This window comes from Phalaenopsis equestris, unplaced genomic scaffold, assembly GCF_001263595.1.
Source record: "Phalaenopsis equestris unplaced genomic scaffold, ASM126359v1 Scaffold000022, whole genome shotgun sequence".
Lineage (NCBI taxonomy): Eukaryota > Viridiplantae > Streptophyta > Magnoliopsida > Asparagales > Orchidaceae > Phalaenopsis > Phalaenopsis equestris.
In genome coordinates this window covers 1093026-1102982 of record NW_018164464.1, presented here as the reverse complement: position 1 = coordinate 1102982, position 9957 = coordinate 1093026, and the positions used below count along the sequence as shown (strand labels likewise).

General features: G+C 30.9%; 1 protein-coding gene across 1 annotated transcript in view; it reads right to left on the bottom strand.

Annotated features, from left to right (window-relative positions):
- Positions 1 to 172: 172 nt before the first annotated feature.
- The window catches only part of LOC110018413, a 10530-nt gene continuing 745 nt past the window's right edge, over positions 173 to 9957 (bottom strand). Inside the window, exons 2-6 of the mRNA XM_020715722.1 lie at positions 6141 to 6981; positions 4552 to 5147; positions 1801 to 1942; positions 1636 to 1717; positions 173 to 378 (exon numbers count right to left, since the gene is read on the bottom strand). Of these exons, the coding sequence (XP_020571381.1) occupies positions 276 to 378; positions 1636 to 1717; positions 1801 to 1942; positions 4552 to 5147; positions 6141 to 6981 (1764 nt within the window). The 3' untranslated portion in view covers positions 173 to 275. The remainder of the gene's footprint in view (positions 379 to 1635; positions 1718 to 1800; positions 1943 to 4551; positions 5148 to 6140; positions 6982 to 9957) is intronic.

The window sequence follows — 9957 nt, the reverse complement described above, 5'->3', positions numbered from 1 at the left end:
ATATATATATAGTGAGACAAATGGAATAAACTTATGATAAACTTTGAGTAAACATTAATAGAAACTCAACAACAAAAATTCAATAATGAGACAAAATAGCATCATCTACTAAAATACATTTGAATCATATCGTCAGTCAAAATAATGGATGTAAAATCATAATAGAAGAAGAAGAAAAAGAAAGAATTGACTCGGGCTGTTTATAACATATAAAAATAATAATAATAAAGAATTATGATATACATTATATTTTTACAATGTATGATCCATCGGAATCATAAAATAGAGCCCAATAGCCATAGATGCAAGAATATCCAATATCCTATAAGACCCAGCCTTGCCCCAGGCTTGCTCATCAGTATCCGGCCTCCTGAAACCCTGCACGAAGCCATTCATTTCAGTATAACAGTTTCTGTATATATCTACATCTACACACACACACACACACACACACACACACACACCATTCAATTCCTATTGATTTACATGTCCAACATCAAAAGTTTGATTCTTGCATATAAACTCCTTATGCATAAGAAGGTCTGTTTCACTGTTTAAAAGTTAAAAGTAGTGAAATTTTTTATGTGCTATGACAGACTTGGATGGCACAAAGGAAAAAGGTAAAGTTCAGGTGTGTGATTTGTAAATAAATAGGAACTGGGAGGGATGTATGTAAATGCCCCCATGAACTATAATTTACAATTCAATTGCTTTTCCATATCTATCTATCTATCTATATATATATATATATGGAAGCTTTAAATCAATGCTACTAAATTCCTATGTATTTAGGTATCCAACATCAAAACTTCAATTTTCACGTATATGCACGGTGTGTTTCACTTTTTCAAAGCTAAAATAATGATATTTTTTATGCAATATGAAAGATCTACATTGTATAAATGTAAAAAAGCAAAGGTTTGGTGTTAGATTTGTAAATATATAGGACTTTTGGGGGATGTATGTACATGTCCCTATCAATATAAAATTGTAAAGAAAATGCATTTCTTCACATTTCCTATATATTAATTATGTTAGAATAAAAAAAATTAATACAATATAAAAAGCTAAAGAGGTTGCATTGACAAAACAGTTTCACTCTTGCTAGATGGCTCAAGCTATAGTAAAAAGCATGAAAATGACAAAAATATATAAAAAAAGGGAAATTTACATACAAACCGCACAACTCTCCTATATTTATATATCTAACACTAAAAATTTTATATTTACATTTCTAAAACTTTCATGTGATAAACCAGTGCATGAAAAGGTGTATCTAACTTTCTAAAAGTAGTTTATAGCCGTATTTTGTAATATTAAAAATTTGAGTGCTATGTATATAAAAAATAAAATTTGAGAATTAGGTATGTAAATACATAAAAAATACCGCTCAATTCCTATGCATCTACATATCTAATACCTAAATTTCAATTTTTACACATGCCACCTTGTCTATGCATGAAAATTTGTATTTCACTTTTTAAAGTTTAGACGGCAGTAACTGTGATGTGAAACGAAAGATTTGGGTGGTAAAAATATAAAAATGTAAAGTTTATGTGATAGATATGTAAATCAATAGAAATTGGGCGGTATGTATATAAATGCCTCAAAAGAAAGATAAAGTTCAAATCATACCAAATTCCATCAACCCTGTCTGCAATCAATCTCCCATGCTTTGGTATCAGTCCAGATGTATTCAGAGATTTAAATACATGACCTGCAAGAAAATAAAAACTTATGTATTACAACATAAAACCATGAACTTTCAGTTTGAACCTTAATAAGGTTATGGAACCAAACCTTTTTCGTCAGTTTCATGGGAAGTAATCAGCTGCTCAGACTCAGATTGAATATTAAGAACAAGATGTTCATTTGATCCTTTTCTTGTTGTTCTCACATGTGCAGAGACAGCAGGGGGTTTTGTGCTAATTCCCACAGGTCCCTGCAAATATTGTAAGAATGTGGGTGCTTTGAGTAAAAAGGAACCAGCAATATGTATGGTAAGATTGTAAATGTTGAAAAGATGGTAGGATAGGGGTGTGAATTTTTGGGTCAAATCAAACAATTGAACTGAACTGAGCTCATTTAATTGATTCGGTTAGATTTTAAAATGAAAAGTCGGTTTTTGATTATAAACGTTTTAATATTTGGTTTTGGTTTCAAAAAAATAAAATAAAATTAAGATTAGAAAATTAAATGCATTTATGATATCCCAATTAAAGTGTGAAAATATCTAAAAAATTAAAGAGTATTTTTGCTTACTAATATCTTCAATATTATTTTAAAAACTAAAAAGATGTATGAGGAGTGGAGAAAGAGTATTTTGGTTTCACTTTTAAGAATAACGAAGACGCACAAGAGTTTGCAAGTTATAGAGGAATTAAGTTAATGTGTCATACTTTAAATTATAGGAGACGGTAATTGAACATAAGTTAAGACGCGATACAAAGATTTCTCATAATCAGTTTGGATTTATGTCGAGCAAGTTTACAATGGAAGTTATACATTTATTGAGCGGTTTGATGGAGAAATACAGAGTGCAAAGAGGATCTACATATGATTTTTATTGATTTAGAAAAAGCTTATGATAGGGTTCCAAGAGAAGTTCTTTGGAGAGTTTTAGAAAAGAAAGGTATTGATATTACTCATACTCAAATCATTAAATATATGCATGCAGTATGCTAGAGTTGTTACTCGTGTTCGAATAGAACAGAGATTGGCCAAGTATTTTCCTATTTCAGTCGAATTACATCAGGGATCGACTTTAAGCCCATATCTTTTTTGCTTTAGTTATTGATGCTTTTACTGGACATTTACAAGAGGATGTACCTTTGTGTATGATTTTCGCGGATAATATCCCTCTTGTTCATAAGACTACAGAAAGAGTTCAGAAAAAACTAGAATTATGGAGGTCTATATTGGAGTCTAAAGGTTTTCATTTGAGTAGATCTAAAATTGAATGCATGGAATGTAATTTTAGTAGTAGTAGCTCTAGTGATAGAGTTGTAATTATCGGTGATCAAATCATTAAAATGTATTAAACTTTTAGATATTTAGGGTCTATTATTCAGAGTGATGATGATATAGATGGGGATGTTATTGGTAGCATTTAGGTTGGTTGGTTGAAATAGAGGAATGCATCGTGTCTATTGTGCCATAGAAAAGTACCGTTCACACTTAAAAAGGAAAATTTTATAATATGGTGACGAGACCTGCAATGCTTTATTGCACAAAATGTTGGCCTTTAAAAGAGAAGCATAAAACAAGTTAAGTGTTGCTGAGATGAGAATGTCATAGGTGGATGAGTGGCATGACACTTAGAAACAAAATATGAAACGAATATATCCATAAAAGGGTTGGTGTACTCCAGTGGTAGACAAGATTAGTGAGAGTCGTCTTTAGATGATTTGGTCAGACTAAACATCGACCATCTAATGATCTGAAGTAGACCTAAAAAGATTTGGTCATATTGTATAAAAAATAATCTTAATCTATTAGAATTAAAAGAAAATATGACACTCAATAGGAGATGAAATTGAATAGGGGACATTGGAGAAAAAGAATTCATGCAGGCGACCCTAGTTAGTGGAATAAAGGCTCGTGTTGTTGTTGCTGTAATGATATGTTTAGTTTAGGTCAATTTGAAATTTTGAAGAGATGGTAAGCAGAGAAGCAAGAGAGATGAAATTTTTTAAGGAGCATTTACATAACACCCAATTCTTACGTATTTACATATCTAACACCTCAACTTTACTTTTTACATTTATATCACACAAATCTTTCATGTCACATTAAAAATACCACTATTTTGAACTTTTAAAAAGTGAAATGCACCATTTCATGCAAAGGTAAGGTGACATATTTATGTAAAATTAAAGTTTACATGTAAGATATGTAAATCCAAAGGAATTGAGTGGTATGTATGTAGATTTTCCAATTTTTAATTTTGAAATAGAAGCTCAAGTTTTTGAGGTATGGGCAGCTAAAGATGTATTTCTCTTCTTAAGGAGCACTAACATACATGCCTAATTCCTATGCATTACATATCTAACACTTAAACTTTATTTTTTTACATTTATACCACCAAAATCTTTAATATTACTTTACATTAAGAAAAAGACATCTTTCCATAAGTAAGGTGTATGTAAAAAAAGAAATTTACATGCTAGATATGAAAATACATAAGATTGAGTGGTATGCATGTTGACTTTGTAGCAATAACTTCGCCGCATCAAATGCATAACAAAGCTATCAATCATTAAAAAAAAAAGGAAGATTTACATATATATCACTCAATTCCTATGTATTTACATATCTAACACCTAAACCTCAATTTTTACATACGTGACATCTTACCTGTGCATTGTATTTCAATTTTTGAAAGTTAAAACGTCGGTATTTTAGATGTGATATCAAACATTTGGGAGGTATAAATGTGAAAAATAAAGTTGCGTATTAGAATTGTAAATACATAAGACTTGGGCGGTACACATGCAAACTCCCCAAAAAAATTCAAAACTTTAAATAAAATTTAAGGAAAAAGTATCTAACCGCCTCTTCGATTTCCGTAATCTCTGGCCTCGTCATCCCCGACGAAGATTCAAACACACTCCTTTCTTTAACAATTGGTTGTTGAATCCGCGCAAGCAAATCCTCGAGATACTTAATCTTCCCTGATAATTCGTCGGCAATCTCATCCTTTGCTCGCAACTCGCCTCCAAGATTGCGTAATTCAGATTTGGAGTTTTCAAGATCCACATTCATGGCGATCATCTGCTTCTCCAGAGCTCCTATTAACTCTATTGCCGTAGCCGGTTTCAGATCTTCGATAGTATGGCTCCTGACAAATTTCTGCGTAATCTTTTCTAAAATGATTGTCAACTCACTCAGCTCTGACTTCATCAACTCGAGATCATGAAGGTCAGCACTGATAGATTCAGAAGACTTCCTCAAATTTTCGATATCACAATTCAATGAATAGACCTCTTTCTGTAACTCAGAGAACTTATCGACGACGTAAAAAAGCTTGTCGATAGGACTCAAGAAATATACTTCTTGACCCAGTGAGTCAGACTGAGCAATCAGGTTATTTACTTTGTTGAGGAGGACTTCTACCTGATCTTTAGAGATAATTACATCCCCAGCTCCTGAAAAGAAGAAAGATTTAGATCATAGAACACAGTAAAAGCAACGAATATTTACATGCATAGCACTCAATTATTATGTATTCTGAAAAGGAGAAAGATTTAGATCATAAAACACAGTAAAAACAACGAAGATTTACATGCATAGCACTCAATTATTATATATTTCCATATATAACATCTATAATTCAATTTTCACATATATGCCACTTTATATATGCATGAGAATGTGTATTTCACATTTTAAAAGTTAAAATCTATAATTCAATTTTTACATATATGCCACTTTATATATGCATGAGAATGTGTATTTCACATTTTAAAAGTTAAAATGAATGTATTTTTGATGTGATATGAAATTTTTGGGTCCTACAAATGTTAAAAAGTAAAGTTTCGATGTTGTTATGATATAAGAATTGGGTGGCATATACGTAAAATGCCCAAAACAAAAGAAGATTTACATGCATACCACTCAATTCTTTTGTCGTTACATATCCTACACTTATAGTTCAATTTTTACATTTACATCACCATACCTATGCAAGAAAAGCTGTATTTCACTTTTTAAAAGTTAAAATGTGGTATTTTTTCATGTGATAACCTATGCAAGAAAGCTGTATTTCACTTTTTAAAAGTTAAAATGTGGTATTTTTTCATGTGATATTAAAGATTAGAGTGCTATAAAGAGTAAAGTTTAGATGCTAGTATGTAAATAAATAAGAATTGGGTGGTATGCATGTAAATGCCCCAGACCAAGGAAGATTTACGTGCACTCCACTCAATTCTTATGTCTTCACATATCTAACACCTATAATTCAATTTTTTACATATATGCCACCTTACCAAAAGGTGCATTTTAATTTCTAAAAGTTAAAAAGATGGTGTTTTTTATTTGATATGAGATATTTTGATGGTATAAATGTAACAAATAAAGTTTAGATGTTAGATGTGTAAATACATAAGAATTGGGTGGAATGTACCAAATGAGAGATGTACCTCTATCTTCTGCAGTTAGAGAAAGCTCGAGCCGTTTTAACTCGGCTTCCTTTTCGTTAATCAAATCTTCTTTCGACTGGTAACCGTTCAGTTTAACTTCCATCTCGTTGCAGACATTTTGAAGCCCTTTAATGTCCGATTCCGACTTCAAAACTCGTTCTTGAATCAGTTTCCTCTCATTTACAGCAGTTTCAGCAGTCAACTCGGCATTTATCAGTTTATGCTTCAAGTTTTCTATGGAAACTGACATTTCTTTATTCATTTTCGCTAAATTCTGAGACTGAGTTATTACTTTTCTACAAGTGAGAGAAAGATTATCAGCTGCTTGGGCGAAGTAACTAACATCCATTTTTGTTGCCTCGCCTTGAAAAGAAGCAGGCGAATTCATTTCTACCCCGGCGGGAAAATCTTCGAGTTTGGAATCTAAACACAAAAAATCAGGAATTTTGACTCGGAGTTCCTGAGTAGCATCATTGCAAGCAGAGAGAAGGATCGCAGCTTCTCTTTGCAAGGAAGAAATCTCAAACTCTTGAGCTTGATTACGAGCTTCCAAACTTTTGATATTAAGATTCAACGATTCACCGACATGAAGAAGACGAACAAATTCATCCTTTGCCGCCTGTAAAGCTTGCATAGTAAGTTTGATGTAATCATCCATGTGCTTAGAAAGACCTGCGAATCTATCATTTGCAAATCTGGCCTCTTCATATATATTTTGGATAATGTTCTTGCAAGAGACAGCTCCGGTATCTTCTAATACAGCCTCGGTAAGAAAGTTTTCATTTTTAATGAAGTCCTCAAAGCATGGGAGGGAAGAAAGACTAGCAAAAGCAGGAATTTTCTGCAAATTATGATATTTTTAAGCAATCTAGAAATGGATTTAGCCATAAATATTTACAAATAAGGGGCATTTACATACATAGCACACAATTTTTGTATATTTACATATCTCACACCTAAACATTCATATTTACACACATAGCACTCAAATCTTTAATATCACATCAAAAAATAGTACTATTACCAATTTTTAAAAGCGAAATGCACATTTTCATGCATAAGTTTAAAGCACCGAAGTGCGATGAATGTAAATACGTAAGTTCAGGCGTGAAATTTGTAAATGCATTAAAAGTTGTGTGCTACATATGTAAATTTTCCATTAATGAATGTGACATGGCTTCAAGCTTGCATTGTGCCAAACAGAATGAAGTATAAAAATGTATCAAAGAGAATAAGGAAGAAATTTCCATAGTTTAATTTTGATCCAAAGAGAAATCGAAAGGTTGGTTATAAAATAAAAATAGTTATGGTGTTATGTGTAAATGTGCATCAGACTCATAGAACTTCCGCTACCAATCCTGCTTATCTTCTGAGGATATTTAGTGCGATTTATGAAATTATTGCAATGGAAGTTTAGTCATCAGTGATATGCAGTGGGCAAGCTTTCGAGTGCCTGCAATTTTGTTTTCCAATCTACCAAATTCTGAACTTTTACATTTATAACCTTTCATATTAATTGCCAAACCGCTACATAATCAAGAAAAAACCATTTCTTGCATAAAGTTGGATGTTCATAAAAAAACATTGGTAGTATAAGCGTCTATTATGCCTATAAATAGATTCTTTAAAATCATCAATTAATTTTAGGTGCATTTATATACATACCACCCAATTCTTATGTTTTTACATACCTGATACCTAAATTTTGTTTTTTTACATTTCTACCGCCCAAATATTTAACATCACATCAAAATACCACTATTCTACCTTTTAAAAAGTGAAATATGCATTTCATAAACGAGTATGGTGGAATATATGTAAAAATTGAAGTTTAGGTGTTGGTTATTGAAATACAAAAGAATTGAGTGGAATGTATGTAAATCTTAATTTTATTGCATTGCATCTAGGAATCTCCTACAAGTTAGATCTTCATGCGTGCTATGTTATACTTATTGCATTACTTAATGGTTGACTATGGTTTAAAAAGCCAATATAAGTCAAGATGATCACCACAAATAATACTCAAGAACACAAGAATTATCATGATTTAACATAAATAACATAGTTTGTGAAGTATGATATCTTAGGGTCTAGGGTTTCTAATGCAAATAAGTAAATGATCAAACTAATCCCTAAACTTTTAAAAGTATAATTTTCATTGATTCATGTCTGCATTTGTATTTGTAATGTTTGAATGCTTAGCCGGTGTTAATAACTACTTTTAAGGGAAAACTTGTTGTATTGATGTGGGCTTGGTTCTTCCTCCTGATAATTTACATTGTTGATTTGAATGTATGATTAAGATTTTATCGAGTGCAACACATGCCACATTTTATATTCAAATATTAACTTAATTATTGCTAAAATTTTACGTCTGTTTGTAATTTTTCTCATTGAATTTCATATTATTTGAGCAACTATTAAATTATTATTTGGAATGAATGAAATGTGTTGGCTATTTTCCAAAGTGATTCACTTTTGCTAATATTAAAAATTGGTAATATGTGGGTTGTTATTTTTTTTGTGGCATTTACATACAACCCAATTCCTATGTATATCCTATTTATTAATAAATCTAACACCTAAACTTTACTTTTTTACATTTATATCGCCCAAATCTTTTGTATAGCATAAAAAACAACACAATTTTAAATTTTAAAACTGAAACACACTTTTTTACACATAGGGAAGGTGGATGTATGTAAAAATTTGATGTTTAGGTGTTAAATATGTAAATGCATAAGAATTGAATGGTGTATAAGTAAATATTCCTTTTTTTTTTTTTTTTCATTAGTTGCGCTAATGCCTAGCCCTTAATCATCCTATATCAAAATAGAATCATGGCCTAAGTTGTTGTCATCATGTCTCTTAAAACTAAGACTAATTACCATGATTGATTTACAAACTATCATAACGATGATGTTCTAAATCTTTCGCAAAACCCACAAAATAATAAATTAAACCAAAAAATAAATTAAATTAATGAGCAATTTGACATGTTGGAAAGTTTTCATTTATAATATTATTAGAAGATGAGAAACTCGCCATAAATAAAATAACTAAGACAAAAGTCATATGAATACGCCAATAAAAATTATTATAATAATAGATGACAACCTTTTGATAGTAATGATGAGTGGTTGTATATACCTTAAATGGGATATTAAAATTCAAAAGCATTCTTTCATCGGATAATGGTATGGATAATTTGCTTTATTGCAAACAATCTCATTTGAGCGACTAATTAATTTTACGAAATAAAAACTTCCAAGCCAAGTAAGGATCTGCGTGTAGAACAATAAAGAGAATGATGAAGGCTAAAACTAATAAACCATGTGGGTTAAGATGAAACTATTGTTAGAAGAAAACTTGTTATCTTTACCCGAGCTAGAAAAATTAGTAGATGAGTTTTAACTCACTAAACCAAGCAAAAAATTGCAAACAAATACATGAACAACTTCAAGGAATTACTATAATATTCTAAAATTAGAGAAGATCTAAAAAAACACCTTCTAGTTTATAATCAACATCAATTGGGGGAATTGCATGATTTGTTATTGTTGCCGAGTCAACTCAAACATGAGAATAAAGTGTTATACAACAACAACAAAACCTTTATCCCACTAAGTGGGGTAGGCTACATGAATCATTTTTTCTCCACTGCATCCTATTTAGTGTTATATTTTCATTTAATTCTAATAAATTAAGATGATTTTTTATAAAGTCATGATTTTTTCGATAAATTTTACGCAAGCAATAAAGTGGTATACATCGATAAAAAAATTAAGTGTCAAAATGGTCCCTTGACCATTTATAT